This window comes from Pseudonaja textilis, chromosome 3, assembly GCF_049901715.1.
Source record: "Pseudonaja textilis isolate UNSWEBS1 chromosome 3, rPseTex1.2, whole genome shotgun sequence".
Classification (NCBI taxonomy): domain Eukaryota; kingdom Metazoa; phylum Chordata; class Lepidosauria; order Squamata; family Elapidae; genus Pseudonaja; species Pseudonaja textilis.
In genome coordinates, this window is record NC_141992.1 from 37,426,276 (window position 1) to 37,451,334 (window position 25,059).

Consider the following 25,059-nt stretch of genomic DNA (forward strand, 5'->3'; position numbering starts at 1 on the left):
GGGAAAAAAAGCACAATATATTTGATATATGAGTTGAGTCAAGGATCTGATTAGTATTCTAACAGACTAGCCTTGTGTTTACTGCTGGAAGAGATAAGACACAGCAACATATATCTCTGAAAGCGTGAACTTTGTAATCCATTAATTGTTACCACACACAGATTTGCAAAATAACAAAAAAAAAAATCTATTTTTAAAGATGTTAAATTACAGGCATGAGAAACAGTATTAAAGAAGAACATGTAGAATTTATGGTTACCAAATATAAGCAAACATAATTAGGATGCTGAACTGATTCAACCTGAATTCTTTTTCATACAGTAGAAATGAACATACATATATAATATGTGTCATCTTAGATTACTTTCTCTTAAAAAGGTGCATATAGCATGTAAATAAATACAAACCAAACTGTGTAGTCAACCAAGGTGAATTTTTACAATAGAACTAAAGGAACCAGTTCATCTGCTTACCCAACAATACAACAATGTATCATCAGATGCTGGATAAAGATAACAATTTTAATGAAGTGTAACCTTGAATGAAATTGGGAGCCTAAGGGTCAACCTGATAATGGAAACCAATGATTGTATCTCGATTAATTTTAAATTTTGAACAATCGCATCTGGTAAACCATCAACTAGCAAACATGGTAAGACTGGGAGAAAGAGACCAATTTGTGCTATTAGACAATATGCAGAAGTACATTTCCCATTTAACAAAACACAATCTAAGTCTTCTCTATCATCTCATCCCCCTATTTGTCAAGTCAACCCACCCAAACCATCCCCCAAAGTGGTGATTAGCCTAGGTAACCCAACAGTTGTAACTGTAATAGAATAGTAATATTATAAAGTATGGTATAGAGAATACATTGTAATAATAACAGTAGATAGTATACTAATTGTTATAATAACAGTAATTATTATAATAGTATAGAAATAACAATAGAACAAAATATAGGATAGCGGCAATAGAAACCACTTACATATAAATTTGTAAGTTTCACATATCACTTTTAGATTTAAAGAGACCACCTGCTCCAACTGCCAGTGCTTTTGTATCTTTTCTAAATCTGGACCAATCTAATTGAGTATGGTTTTTAAAAAATCTTGACAGTTACATAAACAGTCAAATGTTTTCCCAATTTAGCTGTCAGTACTGTAGATGCATTGAATGAAATCCACATTATCCTTAATCAGTTTTGCTCCATCATCTAGCATTCCTGGGAGACACCATGCTGGGGAACTGTAGGTAAAAGGAAAAGGGATGGTCATGGTCTACTTTGTCAGAGATTTAAGTATATTCCAAATGAAGGAATATACTTATGCTTCTAGGCAGATAGTGTTGTTTAGCCTCAGTGCTGATATTTGCATCAGTGGCTAAATATCTAATGTTTACCCCTTCAGACTTTTATTTGTGTGTGTGTTTGTTTCTCATTCACAATTCACTTGCTAATTGCAAGAGGATAAATATGCTTTTGGGAGGGACACTGAGCACAAGGAAACTCCTTCCAAGTCATTTAATAAGAATGCGCTACCTCCTCTAGCATTAGAAGCATATACTTTTGACAAAGAAAAACATTTCCCAATTGAAAAAAAATTGCAGGGGAAAATAAGGGGAACAAGCTGCTCTGCCAAGATTTTGTGAAGCTTTATTTGATGCAAAGAATACTGGGAAACTTTCCAGAGCTAGCTATCTATACTACAAAGTCATGCCTTTGCTACGTTGAGAATGCAATTAGTCAAGTCTCTCAGGACTTCCATTGTTTATCTTGTGTAGCCTTATTCATTATTAAATAAGGCAACAAAACCCCTTTTCCCCGTTGACCCACAATACATGGATAGTTTAGTACTAAAGTATTTCTGTAGGCAAAGTATAACTGTTCAACTACAGAAAAGCCAATCAAATCCAGTCTTTTCATTGCTAGCACAGATCTTGTATGCCTCCAGCAGATGCTCTGTTACTGTAACCTTCACCATTGGATATGCTGACTTTAGTTGCTGGGAGTGATAGGCAAACATTTGCAGCACTCCTTAACAAAAGCAATTAGCATGCCACTTGCATTTACTATAGGGCATAGAACAGGCCATAGATGAATTGGGTGGAATTAATCCATCCTTCCTTCCTTCCTTCCTTCCTTCCTTCCTTCCTTCCTTCCTTCCTTCCTTCCTTCCTCCCTTCCTCCCTCCCTCCCTCCCTTCCTTCCTTCCTTCCTTCCTTCCTTCCTTCCCCAGACTGGTTTATGCCAGGGCCACATTCTGAGCCAGGTGGTTTTAAGTTATCTCTCCATGTATGCATTATTTGTGTTGGTTAATTCTGCTAGTTGAAACTCAAGCAATCAAAGCAAGTTCTCTGCACTTCTCTACAGTAGCTGTTTGAACAGCCTGTCTTAAGTTTACATCGTACCTTCTTTCTCTTTTCCTTCCTAATGATGTCCAGGCCTGAAGTGAAATCTAAGTTCAAATCCCGAGAGAATTTTGAAACCCAATAGAAAGGACTTTCCTTTAAAGGGGAGTTGCATTTTATGGAATATTGTCATTGCAACTCTAATAAAGAATTGATATGAGTTGTCTAGATAGCTAATCAAGCTTAGCTATCTAATAAGGATTCTTTAAATTTATTCTGAGAACTGTATCAGAGCTCAGGGAAGCTTTTTGGATTGACTAAAATCTATACACGTTGCTAACAGATGTTGTAAAATTTTATTAATAATTTGAGAATAAATACATTAAGGAAAATATCCCCTTCATATAACACTAAAAGTGCTTCTTAATTACCATTTCCAGATGGCTATCTGTGAACAGATAGCACAGGGTCCTCCAAGTGAATCCTCTGAGTATCATAATTTGATCATAATTTGATCTCTGAGTATCATAATTTGGCTTGAAGAGGATGTATAGTTACATACACTAGTCATTACCTTTAGATTAATTGCATTCTAAATATCCCAGCCTTCAATACTTTATCAGCAGTCCCACATGGCTTATAAAAGAGTAGGAAATATGAACAGTATAGAACAAGTAACATTCACTACAGTGCCATACATTTCACAAAAAGCATGGATAGGATTTATTCTACTTGACTGTACTTCTACACAAAGAAAGCTGCTAATTAATTTAAGTACATAATTACCAAATGCATAAGCCAGGAAACAGTTGTGTGTTTTTGTCTGTTGACCAAACAAATCATAATTTCTATGTTTATAATGAAGATTGTGGTTTGATAGAAAGAAAATATAGAGAAATCAAATGTCTCATTGCTAGAAGTTTATGACTAACACTGCACAGGATGACCTGTATCACTAGATAAGGTAAGTCTGAGATTCAAAAAATTGCTAAAACTGGTTATGCTATAAAAAAAATTGCTAAAGCTGGCCTGCCCTATGCTCTCTAAAGCTGCTACTTGTCCAAAGGTTCAATGGAGAAAGCTAAAACATTGGTAGTTTTTTATTCAATGATCTTGATTTAAGGTGGCCATATTATATCAGTGAATGGATAAGAAGTAAATCTCCCACATGATTGCATTTTGCCAAGCCTTGACTCTTACTGGGGTGAAGTCAACCACGGTAACTGGGGCAATGTCTTGCCCCAGTTGGGACTCTGATAAAGTAAATAGAATGCTCACTACAGTAGTCCCTGGCCATTTGTGGGTTTGCTTTTCTTCCCTTTTGGTCCTTAAATAGTTTGGAGAAAATAGGGCAGATTGGATCTGTGAGGTGAGCTATACCTCTTTGAAAGGCTGGCAGCCTGGAAAGAGATTGTAATATACCAAAAAATGTAGCAACTGGTTCTCTGCCTGGTTGCTGGGTGGGCATGGCAATGGTGGGTGTGGCCTAACTGGCCTCTGCACCATGGCAGCGGGGGGGAGCATTTTTGCCCTCCTGGGCTCCGGAGGTTTTCTCAAGCCTCCGGGAGGGTGAAAACAGCCTCCCCGGAATCCGGAGGCTCTATGAAGGCTGGAAACAGGCCTGTTTCTGGTCTTCCAGAGCCTCTGGGAGGCCCGTTTTTTGCTTTCCTCAAGCCTCCATGTGGGCCCTGCACTTACCTGGCATCAAAAATGGGCTGCATGAGGACTCCTGGGAGGGCAGGGTGGGGTGGGCAGGGCCAGCCAGGGATGGGGTTTACCAGTTTGCTGAATCGGCCATAAAATTAATAACCAGTTCCCCCAAACCAGGGAGGACCAGTAGCAGCCCACGCCTGAATATACTCCTACTAAGAAACCTTTCTTGGAATTTTCTGTATCTGACAACTATTGCCATAAGCTCTAAGCTCTCCTTTTGGGAGAGGGATTTGAAACTACTAATCAGTGTATCAGTCCTGGAGTACCTTAGAGGAAGCAGATTATTTAAACCATTTCAGTCAGGATTCAGATCTAGGCACTGGTCATGCTTGTTGATGACCTTTCTGGAGATCTAAATGGTGCTACTACATCCCTATTGTATTTCTCATGGTGTCTTGGCCCCTTACATGATTTAAGATTTGGAGCAGGAGTGGGATTCAAATTTCTTAACAACCAGTTCTGTGGGTGTGGCCTAATTTGTGGGCGTGGTTTGGTGGTCATGTGACTGGCTGGGCGTGGCTTGTATGTAAATATTGTAAATATATATGTAAAGATTGAATTTTTTATTTTTAAAAAAGAGCAACTTTTACCCAAAATCAGGTAAAGGAGGCAGGCAGATGGAGCTGCTTGCAGAATCACAGCTTCACTCCCAGATCTACCTTTCTGCAATTTGCTGCCTGAGTCTGCAATGAAAAATAGAAGCTTCAATCCTAAGGAAGGTCCAGCTCTGCTCTCAGGCCACTTCTCCCTTTTCCAACCCACTGAATACCACCCCTGGCTGGGCCTCAGGAAAGTCTCCTGGGCAGGGTGGGTGGGGAGGGGAGGGGAGGAACCAGCCAGTGGTGTGATTTGCCAGTTCTCCGAACTGTGCAGAATCGTAACAACTGGTTCTGTAGAACTGGTCCAAACTGGTAGAATCCCACTCCTGATTTGGAGGCATTGTTTTGCAATGATTATACTATTTCTGACATTTTGGGTGGTGGGGGCATAGACTGTTCTAGTGGCTGCTTCCTAATGGGTCCTTTTTCTCCTTTCTTCACTGCCTTTTTACAGGGAATCAGTTTAAGTATCTTGATATTTCTGGTGTCGCCTTGCAGGTAGAAAGAGCGGGTTTGTGCATTGCGGTATATATCTGGACTTATGGCAGCCACTGCTGAACAAGTAGAACCAGTGAGCAGGGATATTTATCCAGATTCAACTGGTGTGCAGCTTCCAGTCCCATCTTAAGCATGATAATTCTATCTCATCCTGTCATCACTACTACTACAAAGTGTACTTGGAGCTGCCTTTGAGGGACATTCTGAGCTTCAGCTGCCTTATGACCAGTGGACTCATTGTTGACAAGTACCTGTAAACATCAGTACAATAAATCTCCTCCCCAGACACTGCACTGGTTTCTTGCTAGCTTCCAAGCATAAATAAGAATGTTATTTTTCAGCTCTAAAGCTATACATGGTTTCTCCCTGGACTGCTTGTAGAACTGCTTTTGACCTACTGACTCACATATCCCAGAAGAACCTGTTTGCAATTCCCCAGTTCTGTGATATGCAATGGGGTAGAGGTTCAGACCTGTTGTAAATTGGCCTGCTTTTCAGAGCAGACTCTTCACATAATTCAGGCACTCTTACACAATTGGCTTTTCATAAGTTACTAAAAACTGACTTAGGCACATTCATTCATGAATCAATGACATCAATTATATATTATTTTATGTGTAATTTATGATGGGTTGGTTTTTATTTTATAGTTATTTTGTAGTTATACTGTGGACATTTTGTAGTATTTTTATGGAAGTTTGATAAAGCACTAAACCTTTTTTATTGCAAAAGATATCAGCCAAATAAACTCCAATTCCCTTTCCCTGAATTCCACCCACTGGGTGCTCACCTTGGAGACACAGTTACTATGCTAGAAAGTCTTTAAGAGACCTTAGACAGCCACAAGGTCACTCAAAATTAAGTCCCCTTGGTTCATCACAGTGTATTTTGCTCTTAGTAATGACATGACCAATGGGTGCATATGAATATCCTGTCGTTCATTATATAATAATCTTCCCAGTTGGCTGTAGCTTTCTTATTTCAAATATATTTCCAGGGAAGACACCATTCCTGCCCACGGACTTAGTAATTCTACCACTGTTAAAGAAGCCATACTTTTGAGAAATTATTAGGAAATTTCTTTGGAAAAATATCTGTTTATAACAGATGGAGTATTTTGAAAGGTGTTTTGTATCCAACATTAAAAGATTTCTCCCCCTCATTAATTACCCAAAGAAAGGATTGTGTCACAATTCATTTTTATTAAGAAGTCCAGCTGAACAGAGGGGCCATGTTACTCCCTTTTAGTAGCATACCATACATATAGTGAGCATCCCACAAAAGATTGAGAATAAGAAAGCTAAGCTCCTATGGGACTTCTAGATCCATACAGACAGGCAGGTTCTGGCCAATCAACAGATATTGTGGTAGTAGACAAGGACCAGAAGACAACAGTAATTACTGATGTAGTGAAGCCAAGTGACAGCAGCATTAGGAAGAAAGGTGTATGAAAAAACTTGAAGAAGTAGTTCCTGAAGGAGGAACTGGAGAAAAGGTGGAAAGTAAAGGCCACAGAGGTCCTAGTGGTGAGCCTGTGACTCCTAAACTGGGAGTCTCTGATAAAGTCAGGGAGTCAGCTGTTAAAGATATATCTAAGATGCAGCTTAGCCTCCTTCAATTATATATGACCATGATATAGCAACCTTTATGATAAATTTAAAATTAATATTGCTTACAATTAGGGTGGAACATACAAAAGAAAAGTGGATTTTCCTTCTGATGAATGTGAGTTGTTGACATAAGATTCTATAAAGTTCCTGTTTCTGTCTAGATAACTGCTAGTTCAGTTCAAGAAAGAAGCACAAAAACACCGGGACAATCTAAAGATGCATATTTTACAAAGGACTAATGAAGAAAACAGTTTATGAGTAATCTCTGGATCGAAAGCCTCTTCATAATTGAAGTACTGTTTAGTGGCTGTGTTACAAATTATCACAGCCTAATTTTAATCTTCTACAGGAGTTGAAATCCAATACATCTGGACAGCAAAGGATAGCATAAAATTTACCTCTTTTATTTAAGAATAGACAAAGGATAGCATAGAATTTACTTCCGTTATTTAAAGCAGGAAATACACAGTGCCTTAACTGTGATTTTCATTTGCAAAACATCCTAGAAAGTTGCCTTGAAAGGACTTGAAACATGGAAAGAAAGAAATCTATTACCTTTGTAAATGCAAGGGCTTGTGTGGGTATAATGGGCATGTCATTTTGGAATTTGTTCTTGTTATTTCATCTTTCTCATCAAATTCCCCCCCCCCCCCCTTTTCTCTTTCCTACTATTTTTCACTTTCCCCCCTTTCCCCCTGCCCTTCCCCTCGTTTCTTGTCCTTCAGAACTCTCTATCAGTCTTCTTGCAGTGATAGTAATTGTATGCGGACTAGCTCTAGTGGCAGTTTTTCTATTCCTTTTTTGGAAGCTGTGTTGGGTTCCTTGGAGGAACAAAACTATTTCAACTAACACCCCTACCACTCAGAATTTGGCAGAGCACGACAAAGACAATATGGCCGACAAGCTAAAAGATACTGGGACTCTTGGATTCTTGGAAGCAGCAGTAAAAATCAGTCACACTTCACCAGATATTCCAGCAGAAGTTCAAATGTCCATGAAAGATCATCTCATGCGACGCACACGAATGCAGAGACAAACAACAGAACCTGCGTCTTCCACCAGGTAAGAGCAATTCTTGGGCTGCTATGTATTGTATTAGATCATACTCCCTTAACTTCCTTAACCAAATTCATCTGTCTGTGATCAAGAACCCGACTATGATCAAATTCAGACTAATTCTGTCATATCCACTATCCGTAGTAACAACTTTTTCCTTGTAAACGTATTTTTGACACTTGAAAATCACTAAGCAAAAAAAGTGATTAAACTGAACTTTTGGCTGACATGAACCACCTAGATCTGAACTGAAGGAAACTCCTCTTATTGAATGTTGGTTTTTGCCAAAGGTTGACTTGATAGTAAACCAGCTCATGTATTACACTAAACTCCCTGAGGGCTGTTAATCTTAACTAAAAGATTCAAACCTTATTATTGTGACTTGACCTCATTGTGTCAAGCTGTCAATATTTTTGTGGCTACTTTAATTTTGTTAGAACTTACAGAGTCAAGGAGATGTATCAGTGACATGGCATACTGTCAGATGGAATTATAGCCTTTTGCACTTTTTTTTTTGCTTGTGTGGCTCAAGTAAGAATAATTAGATAAACGGACTTGACATATCACTCACTGCATTGGCTTAGAGGAAGCTGCATTCTAGTGTTTAAGATGAGCTCCTGCCTCAGGGTCACTCTAGTCTTAAATGGAGGAATAATGCATGCGTGAAGATTCATTACAAAGAAAGGCAGGGTATGTAGAAATCTGAATGCTGAGGGCAATCTGGGACTTTTTTGCCCAGAGGTCATTGATACTCCTTATTTCACCCACACAATCTTTTCAGCTGAGATATAGAATGATTGCACTCATGTGTTTGTTGGAAATATAGTAAAACAGCAACTTTTACTCAGGTGTCTATCAGTTTCTCCCATAGAAAAGAGGCACTGGATTTCTAACACTTCTAAGTATGATGGTTAATAGTGAAGAACAGTAGCATTTTCAGCCAGCAATATCTATAAAGGGAATATCTATTCTCTATTTTATTTTCCATTTCTTTGGTTGATGTTATTCTACTCAGGCAGGAAATATTACACAGGCATACTTGTGAATCTGTGGAATATCTACAAGATACTTCTACAGCAGTTTTTGTGAATGGCTCTTCTACATACCAGTCTCCCTTTCTCACTCCCCTGACTATGCAGTCTTTTACAGCCCAGTGTCACAATTGGTGCTCTTTCTGGGCTTTGAGGGTTGCATTCATATGTCAGAAAGTACATACATATATGCAGACAGTTTTTTCCTCCCATATATACATGTATCTACCACATGAATACATTTATACCCCTATATTCCTTCACTGGACAGGCCTAATCATGAGGTTTGCTTATTCCACACAGCACGGAGAAATTGGTCTGATTTTTTTGAATGCTACTTGCAACAAAAATCCAATTGTTTTTATTTCCTTTTATGGGCGGGGGTGGGGGGGCACTATACTAGAGATAAGCAAAAGGCTGTCACTGGAATATATTGGAGATTTTTGGAGACAGCATTTGGTTCATTTGCTATGTATTTTACTTTAATCTCAAGGCAATATCTTTGTTTCTACAAGTTCATTTTTTGATACTAATTTTATGCTTCAGCTTAGACAACAAGCATTTTAACTGAGTGTCTACTTCTAGATATATATAACTTCACAGTACACGTTAGTTCTGCTATTAAGAATGCATTCAAGTAGGAAGTACATATATCCTCCAGCTCTGTGCGTAGGGTGTAATGGTTACTAAATTGAGATTGATTGTTGAAAAATCAAAGGACTGCAGTGGGGTTGTTCCATTCTACTTCCCTTGTTTTCCAATTCTTCTGTTGCTTCCAAGTGTTGAATTGAAATTCCTTGAGGCAGGAAACAGTTTTTATATTCTGAAAATACCAGGTAGAATGGGTGGCATAACAACCCAAATAGTAAAACTAATCCAAGTAAAACTTGGATTAAGAATGAGATTATAGTATCAGCAAATAATGTATAAGCTCATATTCAAATAGGTAGTGACCAGATAAAAAGTCCAAGTGATTGTAATAATAAAAATCTGACTCCCATATCAAAAAACAACAAGGAAGACATGGTACAAATCAAGCACAGATATACAAAAATACTATTATAAGAAATATAATGATGCTCTGTCTCAGAAATATTAACCAAACATGTTGTCAGGGCTGTAAATTTCTAAATGTTAAATTTCTAAAAGTCTTCATCAGGAGAGGCTGAATGAAGTAGTAAATATTGTCCCTTTGGTAGATTCATGCCTGCCATTCTTAGTTTAAGATTTTCTTACTCATAACCATTAAGTTAATTCACTGAAAACAGAAAGGGAAACGCATTAAGAAATTCAATTAGAAAAGTTCCCCTGGGAATCAATTGCATAAGATACAGAAAGAAATATGATTAGTACATCCTCCCTCCTCAATGCAGTATACTGTATGCTAGAATACTGACTGTAGAAAGAGAGGGTTTACAACTTAGAGGTCCTCCTGGATCCAATGCTTCTGTTTAAACAAGTAAAGGTAGTGACCAGAGGGCTTTTGCCCATACCTTGCCCATCTCATGATTGGATTATTGCTCTGTACCCTGTATGGTTTGGAGAATCTCAAATGCTGCAACTGATCCAAACATCTTGACCAGACTACTGACAGGTCAACTCTGCCTCTACAGATTAGCAGTAACTCCCAGATTGCTGCACTGGTTACTCAGATGCTTCTAAACCCAATTCAAAAAAACACGCAATTACTTAAAAACATATATGGTGTCACACTACCTTGCCAAAGTTATACTGACCAACCAGTCTCAATTTCTCAAGCGGCTTGCTGAGAGATTTTTCTCCATGGGAAGCAGACAAGTCTTGCATCAGGCAGTAGGGTTTTTCTGTAGTGTTCTGCAACCTGGTTTCCAAAAGTACACAAAGTATTCCCCTTCTTGCATTCCATAAACTATTTAAACTTTTATTCTCTTATGCTCTTGACCTTATCTGGCTGATGAGGATGGTTATTTTTGGAATTATGGGCTGCTTGGTATAGTTTGTTTTAATGACAATTTTGATCTTGTTGTATACCAGCAAAGTTGCATGAATGGGATGGTTAACAAGTACAATAAATAAATAGAATAGAATAGAATAAATATATGGTGCCTTTTTTTCTTTCCTTTCCCTAACTTTAATAATAATTCTCATAAGTTCTGATCCAGTAGTTGGGAAGGAGAGTAAGTACTTTCCTTGGGGTTAATTCTCACATTCTACTAATCATAATACAAAGATGCATGAAGACCATTTAAAACAAACCTGTCTGAGATATTTCCTTTGTCTCATCCCCAGTCCATTGTTGAGGCACTTCATGATTATTTTTAGCTGTTCTAATACTTCTCCTGACCCAAATCTTGCTGTATGGATTTTTGAAGCTTCATTGACAATATTGATGATTACAAAGTCAGCAGTTTGAATTAGTGCAGCTCCTGTTGATCACTTGAGATTGTTTTGCCCCATTCTCTTTCTACCAATTGCTGGGCAGTGCCTAATGGCCATTTTAGCTCAGACTGCAGAAAGTGATCAGACACCTGGCTTCCCAGGAGCATCTCTCTACGTAATACATGATTGGTGCTTTGAGAACAGCACAAGGTTTACTGCTAGACCTGTTTGTTAAATACAGCTTTAAGCATTCTCTTGAAAGAGTGGGATTTAATTAGGAAAGAGAGCCACATTCTGCCAGCTGGGTGTTGTTAGTTTTATTTCAAATTAGGACAGAACTATTTTTCTACTGCTTCTGCTCACAAAGGAATTCATGAAGCTGAAGTTTCTACTGTTTTCATTACTTTGGGGGCAGTGCCATTTTGATTATTTTACAGCTGTTGCTGATCACAGCCACTTGCTAGCAGCAGTATTATTATTTTGAAGGAAGTGGAGAGGAAATAATCCAATGCCCCTGGCATTAGTACCTTCGCAGCACCAGTGACCTCTCATTCAGGCTACTTTTGAATAAGGCTCTATTACTCTTCTGAAAATGTACTAAACCTGAATTAGAAAATAGTATCACTGACAGGTGAATGGAGGATAGGAAAGGTATGAGATGAAGCAGGAGAGGAATTTCCCAAAAACCCCACCAGGATAACTCCATCATTCGTGCCACTCACCTGTCACTTGGGCAAGCTGAAGGTGTCTTAAACCTCCATCTTAAACACCACCTATAGGAACTTAAATCTTCCTTGTCACATATTAAGAATGTCAGGGTTCTGATGGATGCCCTAATTAACTCATGAACCTCTTGAGTTGCCAAAGAAAAACAGTAGTTACTTTTCTTCTTGGCAGGTGGCATTAAGTGGAAGAGAAAATACAACTAGGAGAATCCACTAATTACTGCCCTTAATTTGTCTGCCCTTAAACTCCAAGGACAGCATCTGTTGCACTGAAACAGAATAGGTATTGAATATTGGGGTAACACAATTTATGTCATCATATTTTTCTGCCAATTCAAGAACTGAAGGATGAGGAAGAGCCCCTGGATATATATATATATGTAAATGATAATCCCTTCCCTTTCTTCCTCCTTCTTCCATGATAAAAAAATTATGGCACATTTAATAAATCACACTGGTCTCTGGAGCATGTTTAGTGGGGTAAGTTAGCGAGCAAAAGGTACACATGATGACCTGCTTCATTTCCCTAGGAGATTACAATCATAGTAGTTTTTCTTGGACATAAATCCTCTGTTAAGATAAGTTGTAAAAAATGTAAAATTCTCTTTCCTGAAAATTAATTTAAAAAAAATTATCTTTTAAATATGGTAAAAGTATAGTGATTTCTCCTTTGTTTAAAAGTAAACGGGGGACATATAACTCTCCAGAGGTTATTCAACTGCTGGACTGAAATTTAAAACTATATAGGGAGAATGGATGAAATTAAAACATTTTTTTCCAAGCATTCTGGTTCATTGTAGGCTTTATTTGGATGATAATTATTTTAATAGTTTGAATCCATGTAGGATAAATCTATAGACATTTACTAACACCAAAAGTTCATCTTTCTTTATCCAGGAGATAAAATGGCTCATTTCAGAGCCATTCAGAAGAGAAGAGTGTTGGCTCCCTAGTTCTGGTCTGTGCATGGTCTATGTTCCATTTGATATTCTCACAGTGGGTCAGACAACAAATGTCAGTTATTTCCAGACATGCAATATGTTCTTCTCGTTTTAACTCTTGCAGGCACATTTCTTTCAAGAGGCATCTGCCCAGACAGATGCATGTTTCCAGTGTGGACTATGGCACAGATCTACCACTTGCAGCAGAGCAGCCCACTTGCATTGGCCGGATCAAGCCTGAGCTGTACAAACAGAAATCTGTGGACTCTGAGGACCCCAAGAAAGAAGCTGAAAAAAACTGTGGGAAAATAAATTTTTCTTTGAAATACGACTATGAAAATGAGACTTTGATTGTGCGGATCCTCAAGGCTTTTGACTTGCCTGCTAAGGACCTCTGTGGCAGTTCTGACCCCTATGTTAAGATCTACCTCTTGCCTGACCGAAAGCGCAAGTTCCAAACACGAGTGCACAGGAAAACTCTCAATCCCACCTTTGATGAATGCTTTCAGTTTCCTGTGCCCTATGAAGAGCTGACCAATAGAAAGCTCCATCTCAGTGTCTTTGACTTCGACAGGTTTTCCCGGCATGACATGATTGGGGAGGTGATCCTAGAGAACCTCTTTGAAGCCTCGGATCTCTCTCGGGAGACTTCCATCTGGAAGGATATTCAGTACGCTACAACTGTGAGTATCTATTGTTACTAGTAATGTAGAAAGCAAATGCAGACCACCATTGTGAATGTTTGCATGTACTTCTATTCTGCACAAAACTAGTAAGATTTTGCTAGAGGAAGATGATCAGATGTTTTTTGGGAGGTTGATATTTTGTTGTCCTTTCTTCTATTAGTACGTTTAAGCGGTCAAGGGCTCTCCACTAAGCTAGCATAATTTAGAAAGTTTTACACATTTTATAATCTGTACTATTATTTGTGATGGAAGCTGATTTCTCAAGATTTATTTCAACATGATGGAGATAATGCACATATCATGTTTATCTTGGGATCCAGATTTTAGAGTTCAGTGTGTATTTTACATTCTCATAACTTTTTGGATTAAAAGCAAATACATAAATGAGAGGCTCATTATACTTACCACTATAATTCGGACAATTTAGTTTTTTTTATAGAAATATTACACTCTATAATGTTACATTCTGATGCTGTGTATAAGCAGAATAATAAAACTGTAAACAATAAGAAGACATGAACTTCAGTTTCATTTTGAAGAAACTAAGGCATGTGGCACATGAGCCAAGTCCTTTTTCTCAGAATGGAAACAATTCTGAAGACCAGTCTGAGCTCTGCTAATGTTCTCTTAATGCCTAGCTGACTTCTGAAGGTCCTGTTACAAAGACGGTTCAAGACTCCTAAACTGCTACCTGATTCAGGATAGGGAATGTAATCCTACTCAAATCTGTGATCCTGATTGATTTTGATTTTGGTTGGGTTGTCCAATGTCCTGCTTTACAGATTTTTCAAGATTTCCATTCCAAGTCTAATTTAAAGATCCTACTTTTATTTAATGGATCTTTAAGACCTGACTAGAGACCCTTATTCTAGTAAAATATATTGTATTTTTGTTTACTTGTTTGTTAGATTTATATTCCACCTTTTCTCTAGGCTTTCAAGTCAGTTCCCATGGGGATCTCCCTTCATAATATCCTCACAACAAACAACATATGAGATAGATTGGGCTGAGATTACTGGATTATAGTCATCCAATAATAACCACAGATGGGAGTGAATTGGACCTAGATCTCCTAAGTGATAAAGAAATACCTACTCACCATATAACAATAGCTGGTTTAAGATATGAATTATATTCAGATATCTACTTTCTTTTGTCCTCTTTTTGGCAATGCACTTCTTTTGCTGAAAAAGAAATATTATAGAATCCCCCCTTTCTCCCCCACAGAGTCAAATTAGCTTCTCATATTAGTCAGAGTGGACTCCTCCAATTTTCATCAGGTTCACAATCTATTGGACAGGAGTAATTGTACCTCCAGACACCTGATGATAAATACACAAATATATTCATTCCCATCAAATCCACTATTAATTTAGGGAAGAGGAAAGGTCCTATTGGAGGCCTCCTTGCTACAGCTAGTAGCAGCACCAAGAAGGATATTTTTATGGGCATCATAGCAGAGAAATAAAGATGATAATGAGGGAGAAATCAATATAAAACTCCAAAACCTTTAATGTTATATTTATTCATTTTGCATTAGAATAGAAGATAAGACACATTCAAACTGTTCTAGACTGATAGAGTGGTGTTGAGAATATTCAGATTGTTGGCTTTGACCTCTAGCATTTTATTCCTTTCTCTAACCTGGTCTTAGGAAGTTGTTGCTTTCATGTCTCCCATCTTTCTATAGTGTAACCCTAAGAAACAATCTGGAATCCTGTTACTTCTCTTGGATTTCAACTATTACAGAGAAATAAATTGCTTTCCTCAACATAATAATACCATTTGATTTTCTTCTGCCTTTACCTAGACTATTCTATCTAATCTTTACATATTGTCCTAGAAGGAAGCTGATCAAAGTCAAGCTTTGAAGCCTGACTTTGAAAACAATCCACATTTTTAAAGTGAATGTGTCTTATCAAATCTTCTTTAATAGAGCTTAACCAAATTTGTATTAAATAAAGCGATACCGTTTGCCAATTGATTTTCCTCTTGGAGAGATGCTGAGCCTGGGAAACACATTGACAAGCTTTAAGTCGGCTGGCTGGGAAAATTTTAATAGTTCAGGAGGAAGGAAATTATCATGCTGTGGCAGCATATCTGTCCAGATTCTGAGCATGTAATTAGTCGTGGAAGAGCTATATCGCTTGAAGGCTTTTCTTACATTCCTGCCCCATGAACCCTTTCTGCTCTAAAGCTACAGAAGTACCATGCCAATTGCTGTGTTCCAAGAATAGAGCCTCGTTATTCCTATGTAAATCTTACCATTTTTCATTCTATTAGTATAACTGTCACACAGGTTAGCAAACAAGTGTTGTAATGTTGTAGTGATTGCTAACAGCTCAGGAAAAAAGAAAGTTTCAATACAGATGCAGCTAATTTTACAAGTTCGCTTAGTTTCAGAGAATAGCCTCGTGTCTCTAATTGGCATCATAAATATGCAATATGTCTTAGCTAGACTTCACCCAACGATGTTTGTGCTTGCCCCTAATGAAGTTCTGAATCACTCCAAGTTAGAGAATATTACTCTGACTAAGAAAGTGAAAACCAATTTTTCATAATGCTGACGCAGAAATATTGTCCCCTGTGAAAAAGTTTTGTAACACCAACTGAATACTTAAGGATGGATATATAAAAGCTTTTTTCCCCCATAGCAAGATGACTTTGAAAAGGACAATCTTATACGTGTTGTAGCAAATTTTCATCTTTATTCTATACCATTCTTTTAATAAATTATTTCCCCTTATATTGATCTTTCCAAATGATTTTCTTTCCACCTATGGAAATGCATAGTACTGACTAATACATAGTTTTATTGCCATATCCCAGACCTCCAATTTAACTGTCTTTTTAGGGTTCATTATAGGATGAAAATTGGCATAAATAAGCTGAAGTAAAATATTTTCTTAGGGGGAAAGAATCTGTGGAGATTTCTACCCTTCTGTGGCTTTGCATCTCTGCATTGAAATTATCTTTGATCTTTCTCTCAAATATTCCATGCATTTAGAGACCAAAAATCACATTCTTAACCTGTATCAAATTGATGTTGAGACTTTATGTTGGCATTGGTATAGTTCATTGCTGACAATATTAAGTAATCAGACATTACTATGGTAATACTATAGAAGAAGAGATTGTGATTGATAATTGCTGAATGAAAATATGTAATTAATATATTATTTGTGTGGCTAAACAGAGATTAGCAACTGAGGCCACATGAATGGTTTAAACCACTTTCTTTGCACCAGTTAGAGCTCTCCTGCCAATAATTCATTCTGGCAAGAAGGCAATAATTCTGTAAATTTTTCCTAATGCATGGATATAATTTTTAAACCAAGAAACCCACTACCAAAGAAACAAATATCCCGATCCTGCTTATGTAGGTATGCAACACAGTCCACATATTTGAATATTGCTCCAATTTCTGTTGATTCCCAGCTACAATAATAAGGCTTCTTCCTGACCTAAGTGTTTATCTGCACATGCGTGTGAATCAATGGTGGGATTCAAATTTTTTTACTACAGGTTCTGTGGGTGTGGCTTGGTGGGCATGGCTTGGTGGGCGTGGAAGGGGAAGGATACTGTAACATCTCTATTCCACCCTACTCCAGGGGAAGAATACTGTAAACTCTCCATTCCCTCCCCACTCCACTAACCTGCTTTCCAGCTCCATTTTCCTGTGCAGGGCAACAAAAGAAGATCCAGCCAATCAGCTGGGACTCTGGAGGCAGAGAATAGATGGGGGTGGGGCCAGTCAGAGGTGGTATTCCAAACTACTCAAAATTTCCGCTACTGGTTCTCCAGAACTGGTCAGAACCTGCTGAATACCATCTCTGGTGTGCATCTCCCATGCGCACTTCTCTCCCCGCGCATGTGCGGCACATACCCAACAATCAGCTGGCTGGCAGGAGGCACATGCGCATGCGCAGTGGAGCTCTTCCGGGCGATCTCTCATGTGCCAGCAGAAGTGGCTCTGCATGCCACTTCCAGCACGTGTGCCATAGGTTTGCCATCACAGTGCTAGAGAGAGCTATGATCATTGCAATTTGAATAATGTAAGGTGAATATATATATATATATATTCACCTGAATATACTATATTCACCATGTTGTTTCAATGAGTAAAGTCTTCTGGGATAAAAAATTTTCTGATGGACTGAATTGACATATTCATTCTTTCCAGTTACTATTTATCTAGATAGGCTTGATGATAAAGGTCAGCTGTGACCATAATATTCATTTATATTCAGGGGTGGGATTCTACCGGTTCTGTGCACTTCTATAGAACTGGTTGCTCTGAAAAGCAGCAAACAGAGAGCATACATAGAACCGGTCCTATGTCTGCTGCTGTTTTGGCCCACCCGCCCGCCTGGGCTCTTACCTGACCTTTATTTCCTGCGTTTTCAACCCCAGCTGCTTTGCGCGACACAGTTGTGGTTGAAAAAGCAGGAAAAAAGGGCTTTTCCAACTGCTGCGCATTTGCACGCAGCACTGCTTAGCTGTCCAGGCAGCTAGATGACGTTGATATACACGCGTGCGCAGCAAAATATAAAATCACCGAACTGGTAGTTACATCGGTCAGATTCCAATTCCAACCCTGTTTATATTGAATTTGGTATAGTCGTTTCCTTACTGGTTTTGGAGCTATAATTAGTACTTCAAAAACTTTCTCCATTTTAAAAGTTATTTTCCCTGCCTAACCTCTGCTGTTTTTCCATAACTGCCTATGTTATTAGGAATCCTATATTTAAAATAAAAGGCATTAGTTTTGAACCCATGCTTATTTAAGAGAAAATGTTTAACATCCTGACGTAGTTTTTCCCCAATGTCAGTCTGCACAATGAATTTGGAGAAAAATACATAACAGGCATAAGCAGCAAATTCTTGCTAGAGACTAGCCTCATAGAGATGAAAAAGAGCACTAAAGGGCCTGTACCATCAGGATACATTGCCCTAAAGTCTTTAATACAGCACATGGCATCATTCCATTCTACTGGTGCCTTTATTCCATTAAAACAATGACTACCAAAAGTTGTCATTACAACTTTTTATATTAATATCATTTCTTGCAATGACAATAACAATTGCAAAAACAATTTTGGGTGCACCAAATGTGTTACATCTAATGACCTTAAAACTTTTATTAATGATGCCAATTTCAAAACTATACAATCATTTCATTTCTTTTGACGTCAGCCAGGTAGAAAGAGAACTCCATTTGGTAGTTATGTAGCAACCAGGTTATACATCTTTATTTTAAAACTGCACTTCTGTGCATCTTCATAGCATAGACTTTTAAAAAGGCAACAGCCTGGGATGTCAGTATGAATGATAAAGCACATGTGATTAAACTCAGCCTAGTTTTCCTGCTGTTGCAACCCTATGTATTAGCATATGGCACTTGATTGTGTTATAAACACAGAAGATATTACACTCATTAATTAAGTGGTGCTCACCTAGCAACAATTGCATTTAGGAAAAAATGCCAGCATAGTGATATCTCTAAGAGGTACCAGAAATTACAGATATTTCATACATATCATTGGGTGTGACATTTCTGGAACATGTAAAGATATAGGATAATGAATACTTAAGAGAGTCCCAAACAAAAAGACAAATGAACATTAATCTTGCATCACCAATATTCACGAAGGAATATTTTAAAATGCTCTTTCCCTTCTACTGTCATAATTTCTTCAGATAATCAGATATTGTGTGCAGGCCTTTGTTTTCTTGCAAAGTTAAATCACCAGATTTTACTGTGATAAATACTTCCAGGTTATAGCAAGCAAACTTTTCCTGAAGTCTGCTGGCTTGGTTGCCAGTTTAATCAGATCTTATTCCATGTTTCTTCATTCAACTGGTCATTTGGATAACTTGGAATAAATCAATTAGGATAAAACTATGACAGAATAAATTGTTTATAATAAGTTTAGCTTATTCAACGTCCTAAGTGTGGAAAGCTGCTTAGAATATGTCACACTAGCTGCTTATGCAACCTCTCCAGAGGAGAAAATCTTTAAAACTTAATTCTACTTCTGATCGATTTGTTTCCTAGCAATTTTTCTTCAATTTCTGAGAATAGACAACTACCCTGTATGGACCAGAATAAGCCAATATTGCATGTTTAGATGTTATTGTCTGTTTTGAAAGTTTCCAGTTATCCTTCAGAAAGTCATCCTGCTTACCATACAGTATAGGGTTGGCTGTGCCTTGATTGAGCCAAATGGTAGTTTTTGCAAGATGTTGACAACTTGGTAGTTTCATAAAAATACCAAAATGTTGTCTAACAATATTAGAACTATGCTACATTTTATGGCTATTTCATAATTTGACATTCACAATTTTGATGTTTGTTATAGTGTATAATTACACTATAGGATATGGTTTAGCAGTATAAAAGTACTAGCAATAGATAATGGTATCTAACAGTGGTGGTATGCGACCAGTTCAGACCGGTTTGGCCTCTCAACGATCAGCTGAGAGGAGGGAAGAAAGCCTCCGACATCAGAGAAAGAAGAGAAAAGTGCAGGATTGGCTCTCCTACCACCCCTGCGCTTTTCTCTTCTTTATCCTCTCAGCTGATTGGCACTGCAGGCCTCAGCTGGAGTGTGGAAAGCTGCACGCATGCGTTAGGTGTACGTGCAATCATGGAACTGGTAGTGGAACAGGTAGGACCCCACTGCTGGTATCTAATCACTTGCTTTCGGGTATAATGGAGTGGCTACTAAAGCATTGACTTGCCATCAACAGTGAAATCAATATTTGGTTTGTGAGTTGTAACACTCTCCCTTCAGCTCTTGAAATTCTAGCAGAAATTCTGAAACTGCCATGCTTTTAAAAAACTATTAATGAGTCACACTGGAAAAAAATGATGCTCATTTATGTAATATCTGCATTCAGAGTTATCCTTTTATTGATCCATTAGAATCAACCCATCTTCATCTCACCAATGAAAAATTCCTTTTTAAAAGCTATACTCTTCTTCTCATTGTGCCTATACATTGGGAAGCTTACATTCAAATAAGAAATTGGTAACATTTTAGGGAAAGACAATGTGTTTAGACCTGTCTGAAATTCAGAAAGATCAATGGATATTTTCTATAAAGTCACCTTACTCCCCCTCCCACATTCTTGTAAAATGTAAGAAGAGAGGTTTGTAGCAAACACAAAAGATACATAAGAAAAAGCCGTGGACAGGTATAAAAAGGATAGAGATATTCATTCTGATAGCTTTTTTCCAACTATACATTCCATCTGTTGGTCTTTTTTTTTTTTAAGCTGATATTTTCCAGTTCCAATCTAACTTCAATTAACCCTGCATATTAGATAAATGACCAATTTGTGAGCTACTTTGTGAGCTACAGGGCAATTTTTATGTTTACCATATTAGGTCCCTAAATGTAGTAATTTAATACTGAGCTCTATTTTTTCAGTTACATCCTTTTATTTTTTAAAAAAATACATGGCCTCATAGGATGACTAGCATCAATTATGTCTCAAATTTACAACATGCCATGACACAAATGATGTAACAAATTTGGGAACTGACTTTTAAATCAGGGATGGAGAACTTGTGAACTACCAGATATTACAAATTACAACTTTCAATTGCACTTTCAATACTCTTTCTTATTGGCTGTGCTTAATGGTCAGTACTGCAGTGAGGTAATTTTAAGCTCTTGATTTAATGAGCTGTACTAGAACTTCACATTCTAGGGGGCAGTGCACATGATTTCATTTTTTTCCAAAATATGATAAATGAGCCTTATTTCATTTACGGCCCCTTCAATTCATTTTGATAAGTATAATCCAGAAAGCATCACAGAGTTGATGATTTGATACCATATTTCAACAACACCTAGACAAATTTCTGATTTTTTTAAATATAACTTTTTGACAGTACAATCCTAGGAGTTTACCTGCAGGATACAGATAGTCCTAATTTATGACTGCAATTGAACCCAAAATTTCTGTTACTAAGCAAGACATCTTCTAAGTGAGTTTTGTCCCATCTCACAACCTTTCTTGCCACAGTTGTTAAGTGAATCATTGCAATAGTTAAATTAGTAACATGGTTATTAAGTAAACCTGAATTGCGAGCTGAAGAAGCTTCTTAGATGAGAAGTGAAATGTCTTCAAAGAAAAACCAGAAAGTCCAGTTGCCTCTTGAAAAAAATCACCTTTGGGACAATCATGACCTGGATGACTAAGAATCTCCATAGACATTAAGGGAATCTGGCTTGTCCATTGATTATGCTCATCAGAAAATTTCAAAAGGTGATCACATGACCCTAGGACACTGCAACTATCATAAACATGAGACAGTTACCAAGCGCTGAAATTTTGATCACTGGGATGCCACAATGATCATGTGAAAAATGGTGATAAGTCACTTTTTTCAGTGCCGTTGTTACTCTGAATGGTCATTGTGTCAGTTGAGGAGGACTATCTGTACCCAATTCATATATATTTGTGCAGCACTGATAACAAATCTGTAATGGTTAAACTCAGATATAGAGCAGATAAGATAAGACTATTAACTATTTGAATTGCTTATTTCACAATAGGTTGTTATGGAATAGAATTGGCTAATGGGAACTGTGGCTCTCCCTTTCTCACTATTGTTGGATGGAAGTAGATGTGAATTGGGTAATAGTTAAAAATCAATTTCCAACAGCTTTGCTCTCTCACTGTTCTGAAGTTCATCACTCAGAATTCCCACCCAGTATGGCTAATGTTTTTATTTATTTATTTATTTATTTATTTATTTATTTATTTATTTATATTTTATTTGTCAACTGCTTACAAAATAATAGGTATAACATAGTAATGAATACATGGATACATATAAGAAAAATAATATATATATATAAAAGAAACAATAGGACAGGGATGGTAGGCATGTTGGTGAGCTTATGCACACTGCCTGCAGACCTCTTAGGAAAGGGGTGAGATCAATGGTAGACAGTCTAAGGTTAAAGTTTTTGGGGTTTGGGGAAGAAATCACAGAGTCAGGTAGACCAATCTGTTGCTGAAGTTGCATTTCCTGCAATCAAGTTTGGTGCTGTTTACCTTGAGTTTGTATCTATTGTTTGCTCTTTTATTGTTATGGTTGAAGCTGAAGCATTAATTGACAGGTAGGACATTGCGATGTATGATTTTATATATACTTAGATCGGACTAAAGGCAGCGTAGTTCTAGGTTTTCTGGGTCTAGAATTTCAAGTCTGGTGGCATATGGTATTCTGCAACGAGTGGAGGAGTGGAGAACTCTTCTTGTGAAATATTCCCAGACTTTCTCAACTGTGTTAATATCAGATACATAATGTGGGTTCCAGACTGATGAGCTGTATTTGAGTATTGGTCTAGCAAATGTTTTGTATGCTCTAGTTATTAGTGTGATATTACCAGAGAAAAAGCTATGTAAGATTAGGTTAACAACTCTTAACACCTTTTTGGCTATGTAATTACAGTGGGCTCTAGCACTTAGGTCATTTGAGATGAGTGAGTATTCCAAGATCCTTGACAGAGTTTGGATCGTCAACAAGGTCTTGACTATTCAGCCTATATTTTATTTTCTGATTTTTTTTTTGCCAATATGTAGGACAGAGCATTTATTTGTTGAGATTTGAAGTTGCCATTTGTTTGACCATTCTGATACATAGTCAAGGTCTTTGTGAAGGGTAGCAGTATTGTCTGTGGTGTTGAATAGCTTTACATCATCAGCGAAGAGAATGCAGTTGCGCTTGATATGATCACAGAGGTAATTTATGTGGAGTATGAAGAGAGTTGGTCCTAGAACACTGCCTTGGGGGACACCACTGTTGACAGGTACAGAATTTGATAGGACACTCCCAATTTTGACCATTTGTTGTCTGTTTGACAGGTATGCTTCTATCCAGTTATGCAGGTGTCCAGAGATACTGTAAGATTTTAGTTTTAGGAGTAGTTTGTCATGTACCGCTGAATCAAAGGCTTTACAGAAGTCTATCTAGATTGCATCTATTGCTTTGCCCTGATAGAGTTGTGTAGTCCATATGTTTTTTCAGTGTAAGAGTTGCAGATTACATGATAGTTTTTCTCTAAAACCAAATTGTTTATTAGAGAATAGGTTGTTTGTTTCTAAGTGGAGGATGATGGATTGGTTAATAATTTATTCCATGACTTTACAGGTGATGCAGCATAAAGAAATTGGCCTGTAATTTTCAGCTAGGCTGGGGTTTCCCTTTTTGAAGATGGAGATGACCGTGACTTGTGACCATAGTTTTGGCAAGGAGCTGGTCCTGAAAGATTTTTCAAAGATTATGCTTAGAGGTTCGGCTATGGCAGTGAATAGCTTTTTTAAGAAGTAGGCACATATTCCATCTGGTCCAATAAATAGACATGGTTTTAGATTGCGTAGTGATTTTTCAACATTGTCTTGTGTAAAATCGATATGTATTAGATCATTGTAGTTTTCTGTGGTTCGCCTAGGAAATACTGGGCATGATCCATTGCTGTTTACAAATACTGAGCCAAAGAATGTGTTAAAGATGTTGGCTTTAATGGTGTCTTCATTGCAATCTTTACCATTAGGCCCTTTCAGGGCTGGGATGGACCTTGAGTCTTTTAGTTTGTTGTTTACAAAATTGTAGAAAGTACGGATGGAATTGGTGCATAGAAGGTTTCCTTCTTGTTTAATATGATAATTGGTGCATTCAGTTTTTATCTGGTAGCATAAATTTTTGTACTGACTTTTGAAGTTGGCAACGTGACCAGATTTGTTTTTCTGCCAAAGTGATTTCTTTTTGGATTGAAGCTTCCTTATTGTTTTGGGTAATTTGTTTTTTCTGGTTTTGGGAGGTGTTAATGGTACATATAGTTTGATGACTCTTTTGACTTCAAGTAAAAATATGTTGTAATGGTCTTCAACAGTATTGCATCCAGTAAATAGAGACTGCCAATCAAGGGATAAGAGATCGCTGTTTATAAGATCATAGTTGCCTTTTTGAAGTTATAATTGGGGATTCCATTATTGTGATGATTTTTGCGTGGACGTATGTTGAGACAAAAGTCAATCATGTTGTGGTCACTGTTGGAAAAGGGTTCTTTAGTTTGTATTCCATAAATTAAATTCAAACTATTGCAGAAGATGAGATCGAGGCAGTTGTTAAGTCTAGTGTTGTTGGTTACTAGTTATTCTAGTCCCAGATTTGTTACTGCATTGTAGAAAGTTGCATGTGTGGGTTTAGTTGTACATTCATTAAGGGTCCAGTTAATATGAGGTAGATTGAAGTCACCAAGAAAGATAAAAGCATGTGGGCAGGATGCTACCCATGTTAGTAGTGTATTTAGCTTGTTTGTATGTTCGATGTCATAATCAGGGGCTCTGTAACATAGTAAGAACCAAAATGTGATATTTAAGGACAGTTCACAGACGATGGTCTCAGAAATAGCAAGCTCCTGGGTAACTTGAATGTTTTCTAGATGTAGGGACGTTTTATAGAAGATA

General features: G+C 37.5%; 1 protein-coding gene across 4 annotated transcripts in view; it reads left to right on the forward strand.

Annotated features, from left to right (window-relative positions):
- Positions 1-25,059, forward strand: part of SYT6 (synaptotagmin 6) — a 153,190-nt gene that overhangs the window by 59,619 nt on the left and 68,512 nt on the right. For all 4 annotated transcript variants that reach the window (XR_015742748.1, XR_015742749.1, XM_087929298.1 and 1 more), the window contains exons 2-3: positions 7,495-7,831; positions 13,005-13,563. Coding sequence is in view for 2 of the 4 variants with exons in the window: in XM_087929298.1 (XP_087785424.1) it covers positions 7,495-7,831; positions 13,005-13,563 (896 nt within the window). In the remaining 2 variants the exon portion in view is untranslated. The remainder of the gene's footprint in view (positions 1-7,494; positions 7,832-13,004; positions 13,564-25,059) is intronic.